Genomic DNA, 27,671 nt, shown 5'->3' with positions numbered 1-27,671 from the left:
GCAAGCGGTACCGGTTCATCAAGTCTGACACCAACAGGCTACTGAACAGCTTCTATCCCTGAGCCATAATACTGCTAAATAGCTAACAGAATGGCTACATGGACTATCTTGAATTGACCCTTGTATTTTATTTTTGCACCATCTCTATGCACACTCACAGGACTGTACACATTCACACACACTGACAAGCCAACACACAGAATAAATGTGGGTGCATGTTATGTCTCTACACACATGCGTGCATACAATCATAATTTACGCTGCTGCTACTCTGTTTATCATATATCCTGATGCCTTACCCCTATACTCCAGTATCCCTGCACATTGTAAATATGGTATTGGAACTGATCCTGTATATAGCGTCTTACTTTCTCCTGTACTACTTTTTATATCCTCTGTGTTTTTGTTCTACCGTGATATTTTTTTTGCCATATTGATTACTGTATTGTTGGGTTGGAGCTTGCATTAAAGGCATTTCACTGTACTTGTGAACCTGCAACATAAAGGCTTGCTACATCCTCAAAAACACCCAAACATAACCCTGAGCTGAGGCTGATTTAATGAGTGACCCACTGACTGATGGCTCCTAACCAAACCAACAGGGATGGGAGAGATCCTTCAGCCCATTAATGTAAGAACTGGGGGATGGGAGAGATCCTTCAGCCCATTAGTGTAAGAACTGGGGGATGGGAGAGATCCTTCAGCCCATTAGTGTAAGAACTGGGGGATGGGAGAGATCCTTCAGCCCATTAGTGTAAGAACTGGGGGATGGGAGAGACCCACAAAGCTGTAATTTGGGATTTGCTGCCCACCTGTGGGATTTAAACCAAAATCGAATCTGAGCTCAAAATCAATCTGCTAAAAGAAAATGTGGTTTTAATCAGTTATGTCTTCATCTTTCTCTTCAACAGGCAAGAGCATGGAAGAGGTGAAGAGACTGCTGCTGTTGATCCTAGGCTGTGCTGTGCAGGTAACACAATGCACACTAAGTGAGACGAGCAGATCTGAACTCAAATAGTATTCCAAGTCTTTCAAACACTTCAGATGTCCTTGATTGAGCTTTTCTGGTGCAATGGAATAGTCTGACAAAGTGCAAAGCCCACCCATTTGGCACTGTATTCAGGCAAGCTCAATATGGGAAGGGAAAGGGTATTTAACTGTATTAACTGCAACTGAAAACAGTAGCCTACAGTGCATCAGCAATGGCATGTTATCAACATTCTATGAATCAATTCAAAATGGCCCTCAAATGTTTGAGATGAATTTCTCTTTGAAATCGACATGTCCAATATAGCATGGCAGAGGCTCTGAGATATAAAGGGTTAAATGGTGCAGGACAGGGACCACCCACCTGTGCCAGCACCAGAGGCTGTACTGTGCCATTCTCTTGGCTATGTACACTATTGTTTTCTTTCCCTCCCAATCCCCTGGCCTCTCGTGACAAAAACAACAGCACAGAGTTACACATAAACAATCGTACAGTCAAGAACACAAAAGAAAAGAAAAATAGAAAAATCTATGAACAGTGTGTGCAAATGTAGGGAGGTAGGCAATAAATAGGCCCTAGAGGCGCAAATAATTACAATTTAGCATTAATACTGGAGTGATATGCAGATGATGATGTGCAAGTAGAGATACTGGGGTGCAAAGAGCAAGAGGGTAAGTAATACTATGGGGATGAGGTAGTCGGGTGTGCTATTTACAGATTGGCTGTGTATAGGTACAGTGATCGGAAAGCTGCTCTCACAGCTGATGTTTAAAGTTAGTGAGGGAGATATAAGACTCCAGCTTCAGAGATTTTTGCAATTCGTTCCAGTCATTGGCAGCAGAGAACTGGAAGGAAAGGCGGCCAAAGGAAGTGTTGGCTTTGGCGATGACCAGTGCAATATACCTGCTGGAGCGTGTGCTATGGGTGGGTGTTGCTATGGTGACCAGTGAGCTGAGATAAGGCGGGGCTTTATCTAGCAAAGAGTTATAGATGACCTGGAGCCAGTGGGTTTGGCGATGGATATGTAGTGAGGAACAGCCAACGAGAACATACAGGTCGCAGTGGTGGATAGTATATGGGGCTTTGGTGATAAAATGGATGGTATTTAAACCACAATCGAAGGGTCAATGTGTTATCTATGCATCTTATTATTGCACTAACCCAGTTTTTTTCCTATCCATTGAATGAAAATTACCTGAGTCCATCAACAAGCCCTGAGCTGACAATTAGACACGTGCTGCCTCAGGTTCTCCACGTTACTCTATACAGTATTTCTACAAGATTTAAACCTTTTCTTATTGCTTATGTGTAATTATGACCATTCACACACCCAGTCTTTGTGTTCCGCAGAGAATGGGAAAACCAAGTCTGAATCAGAATATGTTTCTGATAGTTTATAGTACCTATAGATATCTAATAGACGTGTCTGTCATTGTTTCTCTCTGCAGTGTGAGAGGAAAGAAGAGATCATTGAGAAGATCAAACTGCTCGACATTGAGAGGCAGGCAGCCATCGTCTCCCACATTCAAGAGGTGAGTAGTACAGGTGCGTTCACGTCAAAGCAGGCACACATGTTCATGCGCATCAGCAATTCCTTTTTTATCGGAATTATTTTCCTCACATTATCTTCAGATACGCTTCAAAACACAGGTTAAAAATTAGGCGTCTTGCACATTTACAGAAATATTGATTTATGTGCACGGTCGCTGTCAAATATATCTAGTAAAGGAAAGCCACATAAAGGTATTAATCCCAGGCCTACTCTCCCACAGTGTGGCATTCCCATTGACATTTAGACACTGATGTTCATGTTCATGCATGTCAGTCCACTTTTTTTTTATAGTGAATCTTTTTCTCACATTTATGTATGCGAATCTTCATATACTGACACATTCAAGTGTCATTCCTCTGGCTACAGAGAGCGCTGTGTAGTGATATTGTCTGTCTACCCCTTCAGGTGACCCAAAACCAGGAGAATGTGTTGGACTTGCAGTGGCTGGAGCTGCCAGATATGCCCCCTGAGGAGCTGGACCCCCTGTCCAGAAACATGGCCCTGCACCTCCGCAAACTCATTGATGAAAGAGATGAATGTGCAGAGGTTGGTATTGAAGACGGTCTGAAACACACCCAATTACGACTTTTAAAATCAACTGTATTACTCACAATACCTTTAAAAGTAAATGATGCACCTGTACATTATATGTACCTAATGGATATATGTATGTCATTCAGACTTGATTTGTGTTCTTTTTACACACAGCCAACAGACTGACAGAGTTCTTCTCTACCCTCCTCCAGGCGATCGTGGAGCTGACCCAGGAGAGGGACTACCTCCAGTCCCAGCAGCACTCTAACCACCTGGGTTACCCCAACCCTGAGAGGACCGACCTGGGCCTGGGCGGACCTATCTCCCGGCTGTCCAAAGAGGACCGGCAGCATCTGGCTGTGGAGCTGGCCGACACTAAAGCCAAACTGAGACGCTCACGACAGGAACTGTGAGTCAGGAGAAGGAAATCTCTACCATGACAGGCTAGAGTTAGAGGCTAGATTTTGGGATATTTTGGCATTTAACATATTTATTTTATTTAGACAAATTATTTTCCAAGATTTTAGCTTAAGTTTTACTATAAGTGCTCTTTAATTACAATGTAGATATGTCTGAACAAATTGATTTGCCAACCTAATGTATGCTGTGTCCCTCCCAGGGAGGAGAAGACTGAGCAGCTGATGGATACCAAACATGAGGTGGAGAGGCTGGATCTAGAGATGCAGAAACTCAAGCAGGAGGTGCAGATTTCCTCTTTCACTTTGGCTTCCCTGTGTCCCCTCACACTCCCCCTCTTTCTTCTCCTCACTCTCTCTGCCTGTATCTCCTTCTCATGCTCTCCCCGTTTCTTTCCCTCTTATTCTCTCCCCCGGTTTCTCTTGCTCACAAACATGCTCTGAAATCCAACTTTCCCCTCTTTTTCCAGTCAGGAAAAATGGTTCCCAGACATTTCAAATCTTGACCACAAATTACATGCTAGAAAGCATATCATATTTATTCTGTCTTCAGAAGGGGACATTTTTAGCTGATGTCACATTGTCAAAGACAGTACCATTTTAAGATATTCCCAATGAGACCAGCAAATTCCAAAATAGAAAGATTTCATAACTAGTTTTGTCATAACCTCACTGCAGATCACATCTAGTCCATAGTGTTGTGTGTGTGCCATGCGGAGACCAGCTCCATTGTGTGTGTTTGTGACCTGTGCAGAACATGCAGTTACTTGCAGAGGCGAGGTCGGTGCGTGCGTACAGGGATGAAGTGGACGCTCTGAGGGAGAAGGCAGCCAAGGTGGACAGACTGGACACAGAGTTGAGCCGCTGCAAGGAGAGGCTACACGATGTCCACTTCTACAAGACACGAGTCGAGGTGATTCACACTGATCATTACATTTAATTGAATAAACGTTGTGACTCACCATCAATTTAATGACACCTGAAATCAAATAATACTGTACATTTAAGGAAAAGAACCTGGTGAAGGAATTTGCCAAAACGAGTTGGGTTTAATAATAAAATGATCATATCTTCAGCATGCTCCACTGTTCATGCACCTTTTGTTTGAAAGGGACAACATATATTTTTGTCATTATCAACACACATCCACATGTTTAGCCTATCTCGTCTGTCAAGACACATTAGACACACTGAGTACAGAATAAGGTGATTGGTGGTGCATATTAAGACCCATAATCCTTAGCAGCACATCTTTCATGTCTCTGGGTCAAATTAGTTCCACTACATTGACTACAACATTGACTAGAACCCCTGCTGTCTCTTTCACAGGGGAACAATGGCATCTCCTGATCAGCAGAATGACCAGGCCCTGGGTTTTATGGGTTTGTCCAGGCATGGGTCTCCACAGCTGTCAGTGGCAGGCCTCTGAATCACTATGTCCCTCTGTCTCCATCTCAGCCTCTGACTCATTATATTTCACACACTCCATCTTACTGTGTGCTTGTTTGAGATCGACTACATTGCAGTGGAATCACTGATCTACAAATCACTTTGCATCCCCAATTAACTACTCATTATGTGATCAAGATGAGCAAATCTGCACAGCGTATTGCTCAGGCCGATCTCCTCAAACACGCTGTATATGTCCCTCTGTCTCCATCTCACTGTGTGTCTGTCTGTATTATATGTCTACAGGAGCTGAGAGAAGATAACGCCACTCTGATGGAGACCAAAACCCTGCTGGAGGAACAGCTGGGAGCCTCCAGGGGGCGTTGTGACAAACTATATGAGCTGGAGAAGGAGAACATGCAGCTGCGCTCAAAACTACACGACGTGGAGATGGTGAGAAAATTGAACCCGGTGTCTATCAATGACTGGATCACGCGGTCTGTGTATGTCTTTACCCTTTTGACAATACTGAGTTACACATCCACCGTAATTGCTGGACCTATTCTGGAATTGAAAATGTAACAAGAAAATATTTGAACACTAACACAATATGGTCAGGGTTGCCACAACAGTGTGAAAAGGATATGTGTGTGTCTGGCCCACTCTGCTGTCCCTCTCAGGACCGGGACACAGATAAGAAGCGCCTGGAGGGGTTGATAGAGGAGAACATGCTGCTGGAGATCTCTCAGAAACAGAGCATGAACGAGTCTGCCCACCTGGGCTGGGAACTGGAGCAGCTGGCCAAGAACAACAACAACAACGACAGTAAGGGGACACACACACACACTCACACTGCAGAGAGCCCATATTAATCCTCTTCCATTAGCTGTTGATGGCGTTTTTGGATGCAAAAGGGCTGAAAAGACAGACTTCATATATTTTGGTGATAAAATGACTGTTTTACATTAATCACAAAGCAGTGCTCACTCCTCTGTCAACAAACTGTATACAAACTTACACAGTGTGCCACTACCATGATCACATACACAGAGCATCTCCAAATACAAGATGTCAGAGGTTTTTTTAATCTGAGAAAATGTATTCACAAACAGAACTGAACAAGCACCCCTCTCTTCCCCCCAGTGCGCAAGTCGTTTGGGTTTGAGCTGAACGAGTCTGCGTCGAGCCATCTGCTGAAGCTGGAGAAGGAGAACCAGGGTCTGCAGAGCACCATCCAGGAGCTCAGAGAGGCTTCACGAAGTCTGGAGGAGGACCAGATAAACGCCATGGAGTTGGAGAGAGAGAACCAGGGCCTCAGCAAAAAGGTACTGTACACACTGATTTGACAGACGCTACTTTATGCTGGTCCCACATGCTTTATAGAATGGCAGTCTGTGTTGTGGCATACTATGCTGGTCCCACATGCCCTATATAGATAGTCAGCAGAATGCATTGCAGTATGTATTGTGGTGCAGTTAAATGAATGCTGGTGGGAGCAGAGCAGCATATACTGAGTGCTATCTTTCTCTATTCATAGTATATGTCATTGTCCCAGCACTGGTGGGGATGTTTTGAATGTACATATCTCACACACAAACTTCTGACATATTGAGCTTTCATATGTATGACGTCTTTGATGTGGAGTGATGAATTGAATCTATTTTGTCTGTGGTTTCTATCATGATTGTCATCCATTTTGTGTCTTCTATAGCTGGAGCCTATGCAGACCCTGCTGGACCAGGAGAAGCAGACCACCCAGGACATGGAGGGTCTGGAAGAAGACCTGCTCAAAGACAAGCAGAAACTGGAGAAGACTCTGGAGAGACTGCAGGCAGACAAGAACAGACAGGCACAAACTGTACTTCTACCTTTACACATGCTAAATACACCATTCCATGGCCAGGAGGAAAACTTGCGGGTCCTAACTGTCTATGGCATGTTGTCCTCAGTGGTCCCTCTTATGTCCTCATTATCCCACCTGACTGTCTTTGTGTGTTCCCCAGATCTCAGAGCTGGAGCAGGAGAAGGAGCACCTGAGCCAGGCGGTGAGCTCCCGGGGTCAGCGCGCCCAGGTCGACAGCGAGGCCCGTGTCAGGGAGGTGGAGACAGAGAACCGCGTCCTCCACCAGACCATCACCAAAACCGGGTCCAAGCTGGCCCGGCTAGAAGCCCAGGGCAAGCAGGCCACCAAGGAGCTGGAGACACTGAGGGAGAGGGGGGAGGAGCTGGAGAGGGAGACAACACGTCTGGAGAGGAGCAAGGAGCAGCTGCAGAGGGAGGTGAGAGAGGTCTTGCACTTGCACTTGTTTCGCCAATATTTGCAGCTATTTTTTTAGGTTTTACTTGCAGTAATTGTGAGTTGCAATCAGTACATTCAACTTAGGTAGTTAAAACGACTACATATCACAATCGTTGCAACATGCCTGAACTGTAAATGTAAACGTAGGTGGCCTCCCTGAAGATCACATGTGACCGGGCTGAGGCCCTGGAGAGAGACAACATCAGCCTGGAACAGGACAACCGGAGGCTGAAGAAGCAGGTGGATACAGCCCAGAACGTGAGCCTGCGCCTGGCCACGCTGGAGAATGACCACAGCCTCTTGGACGAGGAGAACCTGGAGCTCCGCCGCACCGTGGAGTCCCTCCGGCCAGCTGCTGTGCGCCTGGCCCAGCTCCAGCAAGAGAACAGGGAGCTGGAGAGGGAGAGGGAGGATCTGACCCGCTCTGTGGAGGAGCTGCGGTCCCAGGGGAAGAGGGCGGAGCGGCTGGAGCTGAGCATCAGCAGCCTGGGCCAGGAAAACCAGAGGTTACAGCAGAGCCTGGAGAACAGCTCCACTAAGATCCAGGGGCTGGTGAGGGAGCTGAGGCAGGCGGAGACCGGGGTTCTGAGACGGGAGCTGGAGGAGGTGCGCCTGGCGGGGAAACGCCTGGAGGCGGTGGAGAAGGAAAAGAGGGGGCTGGAACAGGAGCTGGGCCAGTCAGAGAAGGTACATCTGTGTGTGTATGCTACATGTATACTGTAGTTGTGGAGTATTACGCACTCCTGGCTGCACAATGAATTTCCTTGATGGGATAATACAAATGTAATTTAACTGAATTGAACAGAATTGATTTTTAAGGAGAGGAAGCAGCTGGAGAAGGAGGCGCAACGTTTATGGCAGCAGCTGGAAGTGAAGGAAGAGGTGCTGGAGGAGAGTGCTCTAAAGCTGGCCTCATTAGAGAAGGAGGGCATCACCAAGGAGAAGGAGCTGGAGAGGTTAAAGGAGGTGGCTGGGATGGTCAAAAAGCTGGAGAGTCAGAACAAGGAGCTGCAGAAACAGGCCACCATCGACAAGAGGACCCTGGTCACACTCCGAGAGGTATGTATGGGGAAGAGGTATGTATGGGGAAGAGGTATGTATGGGGAAGAGGTATGTATGGGGAAGAGGTATGTATGGGGAAGAGGTATGTATGGGGAAGAGGTCGGAGGATAATGTACAGTAGGTTCAAGTCATAGGTGTACCATACTAGGGTTGAATATTTTCAAATGTATTTTAAAAATGTTACATCCCAAGAATAAATCCGGTATTTACCACCCTAACCAGAAATGTCATTCTAAAGCATATAAATGTACTACCTGAGCCTGATGAGCCATACATTAAGGACATTTTATGAGCCCAAGCGGATTTAACAAGTTACATCAGTAAGGGATCATAGCTTTGACCTGGATTCACCTGGTCAGTTTGTCATGGAAAGAGCAGGTGTTCTTAATGTTTTGTACACTCAGTGTATAGTCTACCGCACATTTCACACGACAGAAAACATAAAAGCCCATAGATGTAGCTATGCTCTCTTGGGTAAATAAATGAAACTAGCTCCAGTAGGCTAATCTTTTTGTGGGACTTTATTACTGTACTTTATTGTATTATACTGGACTGGAATCATGCATCTTGTTCAAACCATGAAGCTGGGTGAAGGACATGCAGCCCACAAAGTCACAATTATAGTCTAGGGTATATTTACTTTTTATATAAAAGGGCATATTTTACATTTTTATAATTAGTAGGCTGAGGCATATACAGTGCATTCGGAAACTATTCAGACCCCTTCCCTTTTTCCACATTTTGTTACGTTACAGCCTTATTCTAAAATGTATAAAAATAAACAATAAAATACTCATCAATCTACACACAACAGTGAAAACAGGTTTTTAGATATTTTTTCAAAAATAAAAACAGATATCTTATGTACAGACCTAGTACCGACGAACCTGACGTTTCTACTTGTAGAATCACAATGCTCGTCAGTGGCTGAGAACTTGACTTTCAGCCAATCAGAGAGCACAAAATTCCACCTAGGGAAGCCTAACAAAAAAATATGGCAGTTTTGAAACTGCAGTAAAGCTCAGTAACTGCAGTCGACTGTGGTATTTTGGACGCAGTAATTGCAGTGTACTGCAGTTATGCTGCACTCTAACTGCAATCTTTTTTCGTAAGGGAGCCGACAGCAGTGACAAAAAAAAATAGGGCACTTTTCCAGGTGTACTCCACCACCTTTTCATTAGAATTGTAACTACAACAATAAAACTGCATAATTAAACGTTTTATCTAGAGCATGTCTTTACATCTAGCTAAGGAGTTTTGTGCTTGAAGTATTTTTTGTAAGGTTCAGTTTGATAATAAGCACCTGCTCATTAGTTAGCTAATGTTAGCTTGCTAACTGAGCTAGGCAGTCACACACTTCATATGAAATGAATGGGGTGTTCAGTGCAGCACAATGCACACAACACTAAATGCTCTACCAAGTTAGCTATCTACTGTTAGCAAGATGATGAAGAAATAATTTAATTCACTATCCCATACTGCCAGTGTCAGTCTGCTTTCTAGCTAATGTTAGCTAAACTGTTAGCATTACCATTTAGCACAACATAGCTGGCTAGCTATTCCACCGACTCTCGACAGCTAACAGGCAGCTACTTCAGTCGAAAAACAAATATTGTGATGTAATTATAATTTTGCTAGCTACGCTAGTTGTGGCCGTCTGGTTAGTATTAACAAGGGCTTACTACAAATTCTAGCTGGCTAGCAACAAAATTAGCGTAGGTTGCTAGTTAGTGTACATCAGCTGCAGTAGGCATAAGCCAAACAAGTTAGTGCCACATTGTGGCCTGGAGTATTAAACTAAGCAAATCTGAGGTCAAACTCTTCTATATGAACAACGACAAGTTAACTGCCGACACTCTGGGCGGAGTTGCTAAGTACCTATCGCCAGTCAGATTTCTCGGTGTGTCTGACTGTTTGGTAGACAGGTCAATAGAGTCAGGGTTTTATTGTGTGTGTCCTGTCCAGGACCTGGTGAATGAGAAGTTGAAGGTCCAGCAGCAGTGGAACGAGTTGGAGATACTGAGCGACGAGCTGGAGAAGATCGGCCTCAACAGGGAGAAACTACTGCAGGAGGCGAACAGCTGTGAAGACAAGTAAGTGGCTTTACACTACTAGCATGCATCACACTACCAGATTTTCGACAATACATCTACCACAGTGCCGTTTAAGATGAGGGAGGACAATTTTTTTTTCTATTACAACATTGGATGACTGTCATTCATATTCCATTCAACCAGTTCTATGTAACAGATAGGTTCAGGCTACTACATGATACTCAAATTTTCCCTATGCCCATCATGAGGTTGCAACAACCTAGCCTATGAATGAAAGTTTACAACGTAGGTGCACACAGGTCGAGAAACAAATTCGAGGTGACAGACAGGGACACATGGGACAGACGGGGACATTCAATACCGCCATGCGCACTCTTGCCTGCATCTAGTCTATATAGAATGTAATTATAAGTCCAACAGTTGCAAACAAGAGTTTCTATTGGACAAATTCAGGTATGTTTATCCCCGTTTTGTTCCATTTGCTTCCGTTTTAAGAAACGTTTTTCAACAGAATCTGCAGAAAGAATACACCCTTGATCATGCGTGAACACAGTTAACTTTCATAGCAGCCATGTTGTATTCAAATATAATTTTATTTGTCACACACACATGGTTGGCAGATGTTAATGCGAGTGTAGCAATGCTTGTGCTTCTAGTTCCAATAATGCAGTAATACCCCAACAACTACACACAAATCTAAAGGGGTGAATGAGAATATGTACATGTAAGTATATGGGTGAGCGATGGCCGAGTAGCATAGGCAAGGTGCAATAGATGGTATAAAATAAATTTGTCATATCACATGTACCAATTGAAGTCTGAAGATTACATACACTTAGGTTGGAGTCATTAAAACTAGTTTTTCAACCACTCCACAAATTTCTTGTTAACAAACTATAGTTTTGGCAAGTCGGTTAGGACATCTACTTCGTGCATGACACAAGTAATTTTACCAACAATTGTTTACAGACAGATTATTTCACTTAAAATTCACTGTATCACAATTCCAGTGGGTCAGAAGTTTACATACACTAAGTTAACTGTGCCTTTAAAAAGCTTGGAAAATTCCAGAAAATGATGTCATGGCTTTAGAAGCTTCCGATAGGCTAATTGACATAATTTGAGTCAATTGGAGATGTACCTGTGGATGTATTTCAAGGCCTACCTTCAAACTCAGGGCCTCTTTGCTTGACATCATGGGAAAATCAAAATAAATCAGCCAAGACCTCAGAAAAACAATTGTAGACCTCCACAAGTCTGGTTCATACCTTGGGAGCAATTTCCAAATGGCTGAAGGTACCACGTTCATCTGTACAAACAATAGTACGCAAGTATAAACACCATGAGACCACGCAGCCGTCATATGCTCAGGAAGGAGATGCGTTCTGTCTCCTAGAGATGAATGTACTTTGGTTCGAAAAGTGCAAATCAATCCCAGAACAACAGCAAAGGACCTTGTGAAGATGCTGGAGGAAACGGGTACAAAAGTATCAATATCCACAGTAAAACAAGTCCTATATCAACATAACCTGAAAGGCCGCTCAGCAAGGAAGAAGCCACTGTTCCAAAACCGGCAAAAAAGCCAAACTACAGTAGCAACTGCACATGGGGACAAAGATTACTTTTTGGAGACGTCCTCTCGTCTGATGAAACAAAAATAGAACTGTTTGGCCATAATGACCATCGTTACGTTTGGAGGAAAAAGGAGGAGGGTTTCAAGCCGAAGATCGCAATCCCAACCGTGAAGCACTGGGGTGGCAGCATCATGTTGTTGGGGTGCTTTGCTGCAGGAGAGACTGGTGCACTTCACTTCATAAATGTATGGTTTCCAGTTTGCATATAGTCCAGTGAAGTTCCTTGATGGCCATCTTGGTGTCTGCTTGAGGGGGAATGTACACAGCTGTGACTATGACTGACGAGAATTCTCTTTGTAGGTAAAATGACCGGCACTTGATTGTAAGGAATTCTAGATCGGGTGAGCAGAAGGACTTGAGTTCCTGTATGTTATTATTACACCATGAGTTGTGTAATGCATTTATAAGCATACACCTCCACCCTTCCTTTTCCCATAGAGGGGTTCATCTGTGTCGGCACGAACCATGTAGAAGCCTGGTGGCTGAACCGATTCCGACAACATATCCTGATCAGGCTGAATGTTATCATCTCTGATGGCTCTCTGGAAGGCAACCCTTGCTTTAATTTTGTCTACCTGGTTGTCAAGCGACTGGACATTGGCTAGTAGTATACTCGGGAGCGGTGTGCACGTCTACGGAGCCTGGCCAGGTAGCCACTTCGTCTGCCCCTTCTGCGGCATCGTTGTTTTGGATCACCTACTGGAATTAGCTCCATTGTCCTGGGTGGTGGTTTGAACAAAGGATCCACTTCTCGCATCTATGCTCTCTCCTTCTTGCATCTGTGCGCTCTCCTCCTCTCACCTTTTCCCTTTGCTTGTAGACTTCAATGCACAACACATCAGCTGTATGTGACCAGGCGAGAGAACCTTTCCAAGCCAAACCATATCATAACCACTTCACACAGCCTACATCGTTGTCACCATATTCTCTAAAGTCACGTCATAGTCAACATAGCTACAATCATGCAGTAACGTTAGTGTATAGTCAGTAAGCAGTTTAGCACTTACACCGGTGGGCCCCAGTGGCAATAAATTAGTAAAACCAAAAGCATTCCTTGACTTGGAAGAGTTCCAGTGTTGTTGTTGTTTAGTCATAGCCAGCTTGCTAATTCTATTTGAGCAGGGTGTTTGAGTAGGATTACCTAGCTAGCTGCATTTGCTAGCTTAGTAAGTGAAACTGAACGTGAAAAATGACTCTCTTGCTTCTCCTTTATTTTGGAAGAAATTGATTTGTTCAAAACTGTTTAACTATTGTCTTTCTTGCTCTGAGTCAATTACTCACCACATTTTGTTTACTGCAGTGCTAGCTAGCTGTAGCTCATGTTTTCAGTACTAGGTTTATTCTCTGATCCTTTGATTGGGTGAACAACATGTCAGTTCATGGTGCAAGAGCTTTGATAAGTTGGAGGACCTCATCTGGAAGGTGTCATAATTACTGTGTAAGTCTATGGAAGGGGTTGAGAACCATGAACCTCCTAGGTTTTGTATTGAAGTCAATATACCCAGAGGAGGACGGAAGGTAGCTGTCCTCCGGCTACACCATGGTGCTACCCTACAGAGCGCTGTTGAAGCCACTTTAGACCTTCATTGCAAAATAGTGTTTTAATCAATTATTTGGTGGTGTGTTTATATTTAGTATAGTTTTATCTAAAAAGTAATTTAAAACAAATGTTTTACTATTTTTATGAAATTCACTGAGGATGGTCCTCCCCTTCCTCGTCAGAGGAGCCTCCTCTGATCTACCAGAATGCATCATTTCACATTTTAGCCATTTAGCAGACTCTCTTATTCAAAGCAACTTAGAGTTGCGACTGTAAAAAAGAATTAATAATAACAGTTCCTTAGCGAAGTTACGGTGGGGAAAGACATTTATCTATTATATTTTTGGGGGGGCAAGAGACCAGTGGCGGCAGAACGGAGTGCTCGAGTTGGGATGTAGTGTTTGAGCATAGCCTGAAGGTAGGAAGGGGCAGTTCCCCTTGCTGCTTCGTAGGCAAGCACCATGGTCTTGTAGTGGATGCGAGCCTCGACTGGTGTCATACTACCAAATTCTTTACGTCTACACTGTCCCAGTATGCCACCACACTACCAGTGTCTCAGACACAACCATGTGTAGGCCTCAATATCCTACCCTCATAATACTGCAGCCATTTTGTAATATTTTTTTACATGGGAACCGAGTGTTTTTGAGTATTTTGTAGTAGGTATTTTTGTAATTTATTGCATGTGCGTGTGTGCTGAAATGCTTCTTGACCCCTTGTGAAAATATGTGTTCCCAATGTCCACTTTGGATGAGGAACAGGGGGTAATGTTGGGTTTTGTAAAGCTCAAAGTAAAGGGGCTTTTCATGTTAAGCCAGTGTTATTTGCTTTAGTGGTTGCTGCCCAACCTTCCTACCTACCTACCTCCTGTGCCAGGTATAGTGGGTGAGTCCGGGTTTATGTTCAAAAGTGTGTTGAAAGTGTTTAATCTCTATTTATCTCCGGCTTTATTTCTCCATATTTTATTTTGTCTCTCTATTTCTACTGTGTGTGTGTGTGTGTGTGTGTGTGTGTGTGTGTGTGTGTGTGTGTGTGTGTGTGTGTGTGTGTGTGTCGCTGAATACTCCTCTCTAAAGGGGTCAGAATAACTACAGCGGCATGTGTGCAGTGTTCTATTATAACCAATTTCTAAGACCTGTTTGGGGAATAGCAAAATTACAGGGGAAAGATGGTTTCCTTTCCTGTGTGGCTTGCAGCAGTTTAATTTTCCCTGGAAAACAGAGAATCTAGTCCTGCCGGGTGAGGTAGCATACAGTCACAGTGAGCACCAGACCTGTGTTCAAGTAATGTTCTTTTAAAAAAAAAAAAAAATATTTAGTTATTCAAATAATTGGAGTGTTTGTTTGAGCCTGCCTAGAATGCCAGATGGGTGAGGTTTTATACTTTTAGGACTATTCCATTGGTTCAATTGTACCAGACAAGTTCAATCAAGCACAGCTAAAATATTTGAAAGAAAATGAATACTATTTGAACCCCAGGTCTGGTGAGGCGAGCACAGCAGGACAGCACTGTGGGAATAGCTGTACTGTACACTCCTGAACTCCAAAAACTATGAAATAAGACACTTTTTAAAAGACCTGTATTACCCCAAAGTAGGGCATCTTCTTGAGGGTTTTTCTTAAGAGTCTCTGAGGATGTGTTAAGAGGTAAAGAGTTAGAGACCCAAGCGAGTGTTACCCAGAGGAGTTGGATTACAAAGCAAAGACATTCCTTCTCCACCTATTTGTGCTCAATGAAACCCAAGCTGCCACTAATCAGTTAACCTCAAAGAAATTCACTACCCTGAGTTACATTCTAACACCGCTTAGTAATCTCATGTGTGCACTGCACGCTCATGATGATATTGTGTTCCACCTCTTGGCAAGGGTTTTTCTGTTTTTTCCCCTCATAGTTGTCTTAGCCCAAAGCTAGTACGGATGAAAGTCATATGGTTGTAAAACTTTTAAACGTGACCTCAGCAAGCAAACCTTTGTCACAAATTCAAAATCCCATAGTATTCCTCTAGTCTTTTCTAAGTCAAGGATTTATCTGCCACACAGTCTCACTCTTGATATTAGAAGAAATAAGCTCAAATAAATGGTACATTCAGCCTCATTAGTGTGTATGTGTATATATGTAAATTTGCATCGTTCTGCAGGAATTTCCATTGTTTGATCATGGCACCTAAATAAAAGCACCACATTCCTGATTAATTTGAATCAATGAAGTCATTTGTGTCTGGAACTGTCTATTGGACTTGATATGACATTTAGACATACTGTATGCCTGTCACAGTAAGTACAAGATCTTGGAGAGTAAGATCGAGTCAACGCTGAAGAAGACACTGGAGATCCGTGAGGAGAAGATTCATGGTCTGGAGTCTCGACTGGAGGAGTCTAGTAGTCTTAACCAGCAGCTGCGCACTGAACTCAGCGCCGTATGTACCTATACACCTCTTTCATTCACATAGAAACACACTCCTACATATTTGGAGCACACACATTCTCTACTAATCATACTCTTACACACACACTCTTACTTTACTCTCTTTTATGTAACTTGTTCACTTACAATCTTTTTTCCCCCCACACTGTTGACCTCTGTGTTGTGGTGATCAGTTGAAGAAGACTCTGGAGGCTCTGAGACAGAGGCAGGAGGAGGCCCACTCCCACAGCTCCACACAGCAGGCTGCAGTTCAGGTCCAGGGCCACAGCCAGGGTCAGGAGAAGTGGGAGACAGTGACGAGAGAGGCCACCGCAGAGCTCCTCCAACTCAAGGACCGCCTCATCGACATAGAGAAAAACGTGAGTGGTGTTCTTTTTATAGGGATGGAAGGGGTGATAAAGGATAGGATTAAATTACAGGCAAGGTTCAAATGTTTGATTGAGCTTCTGATAAGGATTCCTCAGTAATGGCTGTGAATGCTTAGAACATGAGTAGCTAAACAGCAACTACAGTCTCTGTCAAAACATACTGGCATAAGCATGTGGCAAACTGTTATACAAATGGTATACACTGAGTGTACAAAACATTAAGAATCTCTGCTCTTTCCATGACTGACCAAGAGACCGGTTAAGGAAGGATTTTTAAGGCTTGTAACCATTGAGACATGGATTGTGTGGGCAAGATGACAAAATATTTTTTAAAGTGCCTTTGAACAGGGTATGGTAGTAGGTGCCAGGCTCCCCGGTTTGTGTCAGGAACTGCAACGCTGCTGGGTTTTTCACGCTCAACCGTTTCACATGTGTAATAAGAATGGTCCACCACCCAAAGGACATCAAGCCAATGTGACACAACTGTGGGAAGCATTGGCGTCAACTTGTGCCAGCGTCCCTGTGGAACGCTTTCGACACCTTATAGAGTCCATACCCCGACGAATTGAGGCTGTCTTGAGGGCGAAACGGGGTGCGCAACTCGATATTAGAAAGGCGTTCTTAACATTTTGTACACTCAGTGTATTGTCCATGTATAATCTTACCCACTTCCCTCTTTCGTTTCAGAATGCAACCTTGCAGACAGAGAAGCACCTACTGAAAGATCAGCTGAGACAGCTAGACAACCAGAACAGCCAGCTGAATGCCCAGAATGTGGCCCTACAGAGGCAGGCTGTAGCACTGCAGCAGCACAACACAGCCCTGCACAAACAGACAGCCAAACTACAGGTACTAAAATACATACTACAGTGGCTCTACTCCAACATGCTACTGTGCATCTCGCTCTGAGCTTGGCTGTGTGGGGGTCTGGTGGTTGTTTTTGTTTTTCACCCCCTTGTTGGCATTCTTAGAGTAGCTGTGTCAGTTGTTGCCTATGTAGATGTTGTAGGATGACCAATTTGAGATGTAGAAAATGGAGATGTTGTGATAATCTGAGAATTATACCTCTGTGGTGTGTTTGAATGCCAGCTGACGCAGACACCTTAATGGGTTTAATAAAGTGGTACTCTTCCTTTGTATCCTTCCATTAGGTGGAGAACTCCACCCTCAACTCCCAGAGTGCATCTCTCATGGCCCAGAATGCTGTGCTGCAGGGCCAGGTGGGGGCTCTGGAGAGCGAGTCGGAGGCATGGCAGAGGCAGCGGGAGGAAGCGCGGGTGGGTAGGGAGGGCGTGCTGCAGGACCACGAGCGCTTGCTGAGCGTTCACGAGAGACAGGCGGCGGAGTACGAGCAGCTCATCACCCAGCACACCACCCTGAAGGGCAACCAGAGAGCCCTGGAGAAGGAGCACCGTGCACTGGAGAACAAGTGGGTCACACACATACATGCACACACTCACAGGGGTTACACAAACCACTAGGCACAAACCACTGGGCACACACATTTATTTATATACACTACCGTACAAAAGTTTGGGGTCACTTAGAAATGAGTGGGAGGCCCCGGTGCACAACTGAGCAAGAGAACAAGTACATTAGAGTGTCTAGTTTGAGAAACAGATGCCTCACAAGTCCTCAACTGGCAGCTTCATTAAATAGTACCCGCAAAACACCAGTCTCAATGTCAACAGTGAAGAGGTGACTCTGGGATGCTGGTCTTCTAGGCAAAAGGATAAAAAAGGCAATAAATCAAGAATAAATCATTTTCTTTACATTTCTTTACACCTCACACACACCAAGTGATTGCACACACATGGGTCAGACCGAAATGGGTCATACACACCAAGGGGTCAGCTACCATGGTCACACACACACCACAAGAAGTCACACAGAGGGTGTAATAGAAAAGGATCAGGTGAGAGGTTTACAGTGGTCAAATGACACTGTGGTTCATGTCCATGTCATGTGTATTGACGTTGGTGTTTCTGCGTAAAATGTCAATTGGTTACAGGTCATCAAGAGCAGTTGTGATCATTTTTTCCCCCTGAAGTTAATTTTCCATTAACGGAGTGCTTCTTTTGATAAGCCACATATAAACAGCCGTATAGGTTAGTGAAAGTATGTCCTTCCATATTGACTTGGCTCTGGGACTTTGAGAGGCCGACTTGAGGAAGTGACTTAGGGGATGTTGTTGTGTGCCATTCATGCCTCTCCCCTCCTTCCCCCTGACTCCCCACAGCTCCATGGCACCAGGCTGTGACAGTACAGTAACAGGCTGGGTCTGTTCTCACTCTGAGACTGGAGCTGGTGCTGGGAGGGACTGCTGGCACAGCAACGGTTGGGTTGGGTGGAGGAGACAGGTGGCCGGCCTATCACTAGGGCTAGGTAAGGACAGGTGGGCTGTAGATGGCTTCAGACCAGAACTATACCTGTTCAATAACTCTGGGAGACTAGTTTCAGTCAGTTGGTGTTCAGATAGTGGTTTCAGATATCACCCTCTTCCATGGAAACTATTCTCTTGTTTGTCTGCACACACCACACACCCTTGTTTTTCCACCGTCCCTCCTGTACTGGAAAGATTGTCCTATAGAGCCCCACAGTGGTGGAGTTATAATACCCATAAAACCTAGCGTTCAAACAGGCAACTGGTTCCAATGGTTTTTCCACCATTCATTTTTCCCATTGGGAATTTTAGAAACACTTAAAATAAGGGCTGTGTTTCGTGTAGGCTTACCCTGGCATGACGTTTTAATAACCATGTAAATCTCTCGGACAAGGTTACTTTTATCAATATATTCAGCTCTATTTACTCTCAGATTCGAAAATGCAAATTAGCATCAAAGTAGACATGCAAAACTACAAATCACTGCAAGCAGCTGCGTGTAATCTGTAGCTGACACCTTTTCTTAACAGGTACTGTGTCTATTTAAAACTTGCTCAAGACTGTTCACAGAATTGTCAATTTTAAAGACATATGCCAATTTATTCATTACTAAATTTAGCTAACATTAGATAGTTAATACAGAAATTCTAACCTTTGCCTTGATTCAGCAGTCTTGTCCAGATCATCATGGTATTTGTAGTTATTTATGATAGCCACATTAGCAGCTAATTAGCGTTTCATTTTTGGGGGGTAAATACATGCAAATATATTGATAAAAGTCACCTTGTCCTAGAGAGATTTACATGGTTATTAAAACGTCATGCCAGGGTAAGCCTACACGAAACACAGCCCTTATTTTAAGTGTTTCTAAAATTCCCTATGGGAAAAATGAATGGTGGAAAAGCGATTGGAACCATTTTCCTGTTTGACCGCAAGGTTTTATGGGTATTATGACTCATACTGTGGTACTCTATTGTGAACCTTACCATCAGTTCAGTTTATATGGAGTGATGTGAGAGGTACTGTGGGCTGGCTGATCTGGCTGACTAATAATCTCTCCTCCTATCCTTTATGAGTAATGGAGTAGGGGCCTGGGGTTGAAGAGTCTGCCTGCTGTACCGTCAAGGGCCTAATCAGCCTGAATGTCAGCTGGTCCATGTATGTTTTTGTTAGGGCAAGCTGTAGCAAAATGTTTTTGAACAGAACTAAAATTAGTGGTTATTGGACAGGTTGAGGTCGTCCCTCCCTGTTTCGGTCAGTGTTTTTCTTCTTCATTTGGTGAAAATGAATGAAACGACCCTGATGGGATAGCCAAGGTCTGTGATCATGGCAGCTCTTAGAACAAACCACCACGTCACAGGCGCTCAATATCTCATGACTTTTCCTACCAACTCTTGTCCAATCTAACATCGCTATTGTTGTCTCTTTCTTATTGAGTGTGAAGAGAGGTTAGGTGGTTTGGTGATCATTAGGAATCCATAAGGTATGGGATCACCGTGGCCTATTTTAGATGTAACACAACACACAACCTGGGGACAGTTAATTGGGCACCATATCTGTTTATGTGACTTCTGTGGAGGTTCTATCTTTAACCCAGTCTCCGTGTCTTTGTCTGTGCAGGTACATAGTGCTGCTGAAGCAGAAAGATGCCATGGAGGCAGTGGAGTCCACCCTTCAGAAGGAGAGGGAGAGTCTAGGAGAGGAGATCCACAAAAATGCGCTGATTCTGGGGGAGAACCAGAGTCTGAGGGGGGAGGTGGACAGGTGAGCTCAGTCAGCACAGCAGCACCTCTATTCATTCACACCTACTTACTCCAGCTTTACAAACGTCACCATATGGGAGAGAATGAAGGTAGCCTAGTGGTTAAGAACATTGGGCCAGTAACTGAAAGGTCACTGGTTTGAATTCACAAAGCCGGCGAGGTGAAGAAATGTGCACTTGAGCAAGGCACATTACTCTAATTGATGCTCTAAGTCGCTCTGAATAAGAGTGTGCTAAATGACTAAAATGTAGAGAACCGTGTTTCCAATGGAAAATATGAGTGCAGCAGAAACACTGGTAGAGTACAGCCTGACGCTGGTACCCTCTGGTGGTTACATACTGTAATGGCTGACTTTCTCCTTATCTTGCTCCTATACACACACTACCACGTGTCATGTAACACTACAATCAGATAAAACTCTTGTTGCCAAGTGGAAAAGTCTGTGAATGGGCTGAAACAATCAGTATGACTGAACTCAACACAAAAATCAAACAAAATGAACTAACTACAAAACTGACGATCTGACCCTAAAATTAGGCTTTTGAAGAGTGAATTATTTTGCAAAGCACCAGGAAAGCAAAGCATATGTCTCTTCATACTGTCTCTTGACATCCCCTGTAGGTTGACCCAGACTCACTCCCAACTGCGTGCGGAGTATGACGGGCTGCAGGTGCAGACCAAGGAGTTGAAGACCGGTCTGAACAGAGCTCAGCTGGAGGTGAACCGCTGGCAGGCCAGATACGACTCGATGAAGGAGCAGCACCAGGGCCTGGACATCTCCATGACCAAGCTGGACAACCACTGTGAGGTACACAGACCACTGACACTCGGGGACTGCAATCAGCTACTGCACATACAGCTTTTATGCTTTAGAGACTTGAAAGTGCAGTTTTGTCCAGAAGTAGGCTTAATTTGTGTCCTAATCTTTAATATACAACTTCATCTGGGTCAGTGTAACCATTGACTTAAACCATATGAAATGTTTAGTGCATTTCTAAAGTTGGATATAATGCAATTGAATTGTAGTGACACATGTACATGCTGCAGTTTTAGCAACAGTGTGTATCTATGTGTTCTGTCTCCAGCTGCTGACCCGTCTGAAGGGGAACCTGGAGGAGGAGAACCACCACCTACTGAGTCAGATCCAGATGTTGAGCCAACAGAACCAGACCCTTCTGGAGAGAACCATGGAGAGCAAGGAGCTCTACCACGAAGAGCAGAAACAGTACATGTAAGTAGGTGTGTGTGTGTGTGTGTGCATGCAGGTATATAGAGGAAAGTCATTTTGATAATTGAATGTCATAAATAAATGTAACAACTCCTGTGTTTCCAGTGACAAGTTGAACTCGCTCCGGAGGCAGAAGGAGAAACTGGAGGAGAAGATCATGGATCAGTACAGGTTTCATGATCCAACCCCTAAAAAGTTAGTACTGTTACATTTTGATTTGCTAATGTAGCTTAGTCAATGAACTATGAATAGGATGACAAATGGATCCATTAGCAAGTCCTAGGTCCCAGAGTTTTTCCTGGTCAGGTCACATGGTCAGTAAACCCTCCTGCCCAATTGTCCTGTATGCCTATAGCCTACCTTAGCTGTCCTCATGCTCTCTCACAGCTTGGATAGAAAGTTTGTGCTGCATAAAACCTGTCTATTAATGCCAAATACAATCAGTCCACCATCAAAATAATAGCTTACTATGGATTCAAATCAAATGTATTTATATAGCCCTTCTTACATCAGCTGATATCTCAAAGTGCTGTACAGAAACCCAGCCTAAAACCCCAAACAGCAAGCAATGCAGGTGTAGAAGCACGGTGACTAGGAAAAACTCCCTAGAAAGGCCAAAACCTAGAGAGGAACCAGGCTATGAGGGGTGGCCAGTCCTCTTCTGGCTGTGCCGGGTGGAGATTATAACAGCACATGGCCAAGATGTTCAAATGTTCATAAATGACCAGCATGGTCAAATAATAATAATCATAGTAGTTGTCGAGGGTGCAACAAGTCAGCAACTCAGGAGTAAGTGTCAGTTGGCTTTTTCATAGCCGATCTTTGAGAGTATCTCTACCGCTCCTGCTGTCTCTAGAGAGTTGAAAACAGCAGGTCTGGGACAGGTAGCACGTCCGGTGAACAGGTCAGGGTTCCAGCAGGTCTGGGACAGCAGGTCTGGGACAGGTAGCACGTCCGGTGAACAGGTCAGGGTTCCATAGCCGCAGGCAGAACAGTTGAAACTGGAGCAGCAGCACGGCCAGCAAGGAGTCATCATGCCAGGTAGTCCTGAGGCATGGTCCTAGGGCTCAGGTCCTCCGAGAGAGAGAAAGAAAGAGAGAATTAGAGAGAGCATATTTAAATTCACACAGGACACTGGATAAGACAAGAGAAATACTCCAGATGTAACAGACTGAGCCTAGCCCCCCGACACAAACTACTGCAGCATAAATACTGGAGGCTGAGACAGGAGGGGTCAGGAGACACTGTGGCCCCATCCGATGAAACCCCCGGACAGGGCCAAACAGGCAGGATAAAACCCCACCCACTTTGCCAATGGATTGTTTCATTATGCAGACAATGTAGTCTAGCCTATCTATAGCTTCTGTATTTACAGTATTTAGCAGGTATCCTTTTTATATTACACATTGGAACTTGGACTCCACGCTGTCGGAGTGATCTTTCTCATCACTCGTAGGCTTACCAGTGTTCACAGAAGGGACTGGCAGGCTGCTAGTACTAGGTGCTGCATCAGTAGGCCGACTAGCTTCCACCTGCCATGGTGTTTCGTCTGTCGAGGATGAGGTGGTAGCTTTGCTGCGGAGGTTTCCACTACGCCAGTGTGACCTATGGGCTGAAGTTAGATGGATGTCTGAGTGTAACTGTGATTTCCTTTCTGTCTGTCAGGAGGAACCATTGGGCCGGGGCCAAGGCTCTGGCCAAACTCATCAAGCCCAAGAACAGACAGGACAGCTCCAGGGAGAGGGTGCGGAGCGCCCCTGACATTCCCCTGCCCGAACCTCCCACCTTGGACTTCCCTGACGTCCCTCCCCCCACGCCTCCCCCTCCACTGCCCCCCCGCCAGTCCTGCCTCAGCCTGGACTCTGTACGGAACCACTCTCTGGAGGAGAACCACCATGGACAGGGACACCTCCCTGCCCTCACCCCCACCCTCACATACTCCAGCAGAGGTAAGACAGACAGAGGGGATGTCTACTCATCCAGGGTAGTTCTATCCCTGAATAATGGAAGTTGTCCTGGCCCTACAGTTCTACAAGTCCTCTTTTTTTCCACAAGAGGTAGCTGTAAACTAGCTACACAAAATCTAAAATGTCTTCCCCCTCAAACTCATCTTGCCTTTGTTTTTTTATGTCTGTTCTTCATTCTCTACTAGTTCAATGGGGATCTATTGCATGACTAAACATTTTAATACTTTATATCGTCATCTTTGTTGGGCAATTTCGGGCCCTGTTCATTTATATAATACATGCAGTTAACTACTTTCACTCACTCTTTCTCCCTCTTCTCTTTGTCATTGTATGTAAAACATAACCCCCTCCTGTTCTGTACCCCCATTCCTTGCCCGAGCCCTGCCAGCAGTACCCACAGTCCTGCCAGCAGTACCCCCTGTCACTGCAGCCAAGCGGTTTGGCTTTCTGAGGACTAGGAGCCAGGAGAAGGTTCCCAAGACGCCTCCCTCACAACGCTCTCGCTCTAGACGCCTTCGCTTCTGGTCCTCCTCTGACATCCCCACCTGCACCACCGAGCCCCTCCCACCCATCATCGGACAGTTCTAACACCACCATCTTCACTCATTCCTCTTTATAATACCACCATCTTCACTCATTCCTCTTTATTTACCCCCCTTCTTTTATCTGTAACATCTTTACTTTTTGTCCCTCTGTCATTATTTCCTTACAGAAAACAGACGTCTTAATGCACACATGTACACACTTATCAAGCTTTCCTCCCATCACAACATACACTCTCTCTCTCACTCACTCACTCACTCACTCACTCACTCACTCACTCACTCACTCACTCACTCACTCACTCACACACACACACTGAACAGGCTAGTTTGAGGCCTCCAGCCTCACACCAGGCACTCCACTCTGGGTGACCCTGCAGTAAGTAGCCTTGTTTTGGATTGGAGCCCCCCCTCACTGCAGCCAGCCAGCAGCTTTGCCTACTTCTGTGAGAATGAGATATCTGTATGTCACCTGATATGTTTAGGTTAATCATGTAAAGGTCCCGTGTGGCTCAGTTGGTAGAGCATGGTGTTTGCAACGCCAGGGTTGTGGGTTCGATTCCCACAGGGGACCAGTACGGAATATTTTTTTTTTTTTAATGAAATGTATGCATTCACTACTGTAAGTCGCTCTGGATAAGAGCGTCTGCTAAATGACTAAAATGTCAAAATGTAAAATGTAACTGAAGAGTGATGCCTACCATCCCAATAAAGGCAGTTAATCTATTTGCTCTGTCTCTTAGTCTGGCAGCCAGTATCAATTCCATGTTCCACATGGATGGAGGAATGTTGAGAGGAGAATTACTTGGAGGCAATCTGCAATATTTACTGCTATTCAAAGGATTTCTGCTTTCCCCCCCAGGAGTGATATAAATACCACTTAGGGAGTGATTGAGTGTTTAGGTTGCCTGTGTACACATGCTCTCTGTGCCACGTTGTTCCATGTTAAGCGTTAGCCTGTGTTGCATTGTTGATAATGACTGCCTCCAGCTAGCACTATACTCTCCTTGTCTCACACCCAAACACCACAATCTCACATCTTCCTTTATTCCATATCCTGTACTCTTGTGTGCCGTGTGTCTGTCACTCTCTGCCATGCTTTTTTATACTCACCATCCATCTCTTTTCCCTCCACACCATTCTTGTTATCCCCTCGCTCAGCCCACCTTAATGACGATGGCTGTGCTAAAATGCAGAATAACTGTTCTATTGGATCTATTGATGTCTGCGACTACTAAACACGGTACGCTTTGCATCAATGACCAATCCCATGCTTGACTGAGGGAGCGAGGGAGCAGGGAAGGGAATCAAAGGCTTTGGCCAGCCAGTAGCCTACCAGACACCCTACTGACTGAGACATTGCTGTCTGTTAGTGTATCAACACACTCTCTTTTTTTATTTCACCTTTATTTAACCAGGTAGGCCAGTTGAGAACAAGTTCTCATTTACAACTGCGACCTGGCCAAGATAAAGCAAAGCAGTGCGACAAAAAAAACAACACAGAGTTAAACATGGAATAAACAAAACATAGTCAATAATACAGTTGAAGAAAATATATATACAGTGTGTGCAAATGAGGTAAGATAAGGGAGGTAAGGCAATAAATAGGCCATGGTGGCAAAGTAATTACAATATACCAATTAGACACTGGAGTGATTGATGTGCAGAAGATGAATGTGCAAGTAGAGATACTGGGGTGCAAAGGAGCAAGATAAATAAATACAGTATGGGGATGAGTTAGTTGGTAGGGCTATTTGCAGATGGGCTATGTACAGGTGCAGTGATCTGTGAGCTGCTCTGACAGCTGGTGCTTAAAGCTAGTGAGGGAGATATGAGTCTCCAGCTTCAGTGATTTTTGATGTTCGTTCCAATCATTGGCAGCAGAGAACTGGAAGGAAAGATGGCCAAAGGAGGAGTTGGCTTTGGGGGTGACTAGTGAGATATACCTGCTGGAGTGCGTGCTACGGGTGGGTGCTGCTATGGCGACCAGTGAGCTAAGGCGGGGCTTTACCTAGCAGAGACTTGTAGATGACCTGGAGCCAGTGGGTTTGGCGACGAGTATGAAGCGAGGGCCAGCCAATGAGAGCGTACAGGTCGCAGTGGTGGTTAGTATATGGGGCTTTAGTGACAAAATGGATGGCACTGTGATAGACTGCATCCAATTTGTTGAGTAGAGTGTTGGAGGCTATTTTGAAAATGACATCGCCGAAGTCAAGGATCGGTAGGATGGTCAGTTTTACGAGGGTATGTTTGGCAGCATGAGTGAAAGATGCTTTGTTGCGAAATTTTGGATTGGAGATGCTTAATGTGAGTCTGGAAGGAGAGTTTACAGTCTAACCAGACATCTAGATATTTGTAGTTGTCCACATATTCTAAGTCAGAACCGTCCAGAGTAGTGATGCTGGACGGGTGGGCAGGTGTCGGCAGCGACCGGTTGAAGAGCATGCATTTAGTTTTACTTGCATTTAAGAGCAGTTGGAGGCCACAGAAGGAGTGTTGTATGGCACTGAAGCTCGTCTGGAGGTTAGTTAACACAGCGTCCAAAGAAGGGCCAGAAGTATGCAGAATGGTGTCGTCTGCGTAGAGGTGGATCAGAGAATCACCAGCAGCAAGAGCAACATCATTGATATATACAGAGAAAAGAGTCGGCCCGAGAATTGAACCCTGTGGCACCCCCATAGAGACTGCCAGAGGTCCGGACAACAGGCCCTCCGATTTGACACACTGAACTCTATCAGAGAAGTAGTTGGTGATCTTTCTCTCTCTTCTAAGATCTAATCAGACAGGAAACTGCCAAGGCCTTCACTTCCTGTTGAAGTAGAACTGTCAGTGTTCTATTCTGTCTCAGCAGGCCAAGGTTCAGCCTGAATAACTAAAATTGGATTTAGCCTATTATACTTTCATTATGACTATAATCGGATAGCAACATTGGTAGGTCCAAAATGCCTCTGGAAACCATTGGTGTATATACCTTGGTAAGGTCATTTGGAAAGGTCTGTGACTGAAGAAGTGATAATTGAGACTACTGTATAGCAGTGTACCGTAGTAAACACGCCAATGGCCAGGAGTCAACTTGTTCCCTTAGAAAGCTTTTGCTGACGGTAACCCTTCTCTGCTTTAACAAATGTATAGTCCATCTGCCCTAACTGTGTCCACTGTCCAGCAGCCTCCAGCTCACCTGCATCTGCTGTGTCCAGAATGGGGTTTGTTTGGAAGGATGTGGTACCATCATAGATACTAACTGCTCTGTCATTGTTTCCCTAGCACTAAACGACAGTGGAGTGTCCAGAGGCAGGGAGTGGTTCCGTGCTTCAGGGGGCAGCAGTGAGGGTGTGAATGACACTGAGGAGCTGTACGCCAGACGGAGAGGTGTGGAGCTAGGGGGGGCTGCTGCTCACTCCACCCCTGCCAACCAACCCTCCACCTCAGGCCTGACACCCAACTCCAGCTCCAGGCCTGGACGCAGGCCCAAAGGTAGAGTGGGCCCAATGCCCATGCACTGCCATCTTCAATGACCATGACATAGTA

General features: G+C 44.8%; 1 protein-coding gene across 2 annotated transcripts in view; it reads left to right on the top strand.

The window, feature by feature from the left end:
* The window catches only part of LOC115162144 (protein Daple), a 95,073-nt gene that overhangs the window by 55,742 nt on the left and 11,660 nt on the right, over window positions 1-27,671 (top strand). Inside the window, exons 5-28 of one of the 2 annotated variants that reach the window (XM_029713163.1) lie at window positions 912-970; window positions 2,437-2,520; window positions 2,946-3,086; window positions 3,287-3,483; window positions 3,694-3,775; window positions 4,254-4,403; window positions 5,186-5,332; window positions 5,560-5,704; window positions 6,023-6,204; window positions 6,591-6,737; window positions 6,883-7,158; window positions 7,326-7,865; window positions 7,998-8,237; window positions 10,206-10,333; window positions 15,743-15,884; window positions 16,066-16,251; window positions 16,948-17,109; window positions 17,412-17,689; window positions 20,264-20,407; window positions 21,028-21,214; window positions 21,492-21,637; window positions 21,740-21,829; window positions 23,300-23,583; window positions 27,408-27,617. In XM_029713163.1, the coding sequence (XP_029569023.1) occupies window positions 912-970; window positions 2,437-2,520; window positions 2,946-3,086; window positions 3,287-3,483; window positions 3,694-3,775; window positions 4,254-4,403; window positions 5,186-5,332; window positions 5,560-5,704; window positions 6,023-6,204; window positions 6,591-6,737; window positions 6,883-7,158; window positions 7,326-7,865; window positions 7,998-8,237; window positions 10,206-10,333; window positions 15,743-15,884; window positions 16,066-16,251; window positions 16,948-17,109; window positions 17,412-17,689; window positions 20,264-20,407; window positions 21,028-21,214; window positions 21,492-21,637; window positions 21,740-21,829; window positions 23,300-23,583; window positions 27,408-27,617 (4,347 nt within the window). Of the gene's footprint in view, window positions 1-911; window positions 971-2,436; window positions 2,521-2,945; window positions 3,087-3,286; window positions 3,484-3,693; window positions 3,776-4,244; window positions 4,404-5,185; window positions 5,333-5,559; window positions 5,705-6,022; window positions 6,205-6,590; window positions 6,738-6,882; window positions 7,159-7,325; window positions 7,866-7,997; window positions 8,238-10,205; window positions 10,334-15,742; window positions 15,885-16,065; window positions 16,252-16,947; window positions 17,110-17,411; window positions 17,690-20,263; window positions 20,408-21,027; window positions 21,215-21,491; window positions 21,638-21,739; window positions 21,830-23,299; window positions 23,584-27,407; window positions 27,618-27,671 lie in introns of both variants that reach the window. The other variant, XM_029713162.1, reaches the window with a different exon arrangement.

The sequence above is a fragment of the Salmo trutta genome, chromosome 25, assembly GCF_901001165.1.
Source record: "Salmo trutta chromosome 25, fSalTru1.1, whole genome shotgun sequence".
NCBI classification, from domain to species: domain Eukaryota; kingdom Metazoa; phylum Chordata; class Actinopteri; order Salmoniformes; family Salmonidae; genus Salmo; species Salmo trutta.
Note: the sequence above shows the minus strand (reverse complement) of the source record. Positions and strands in the feature narration are given on the sequence as shown.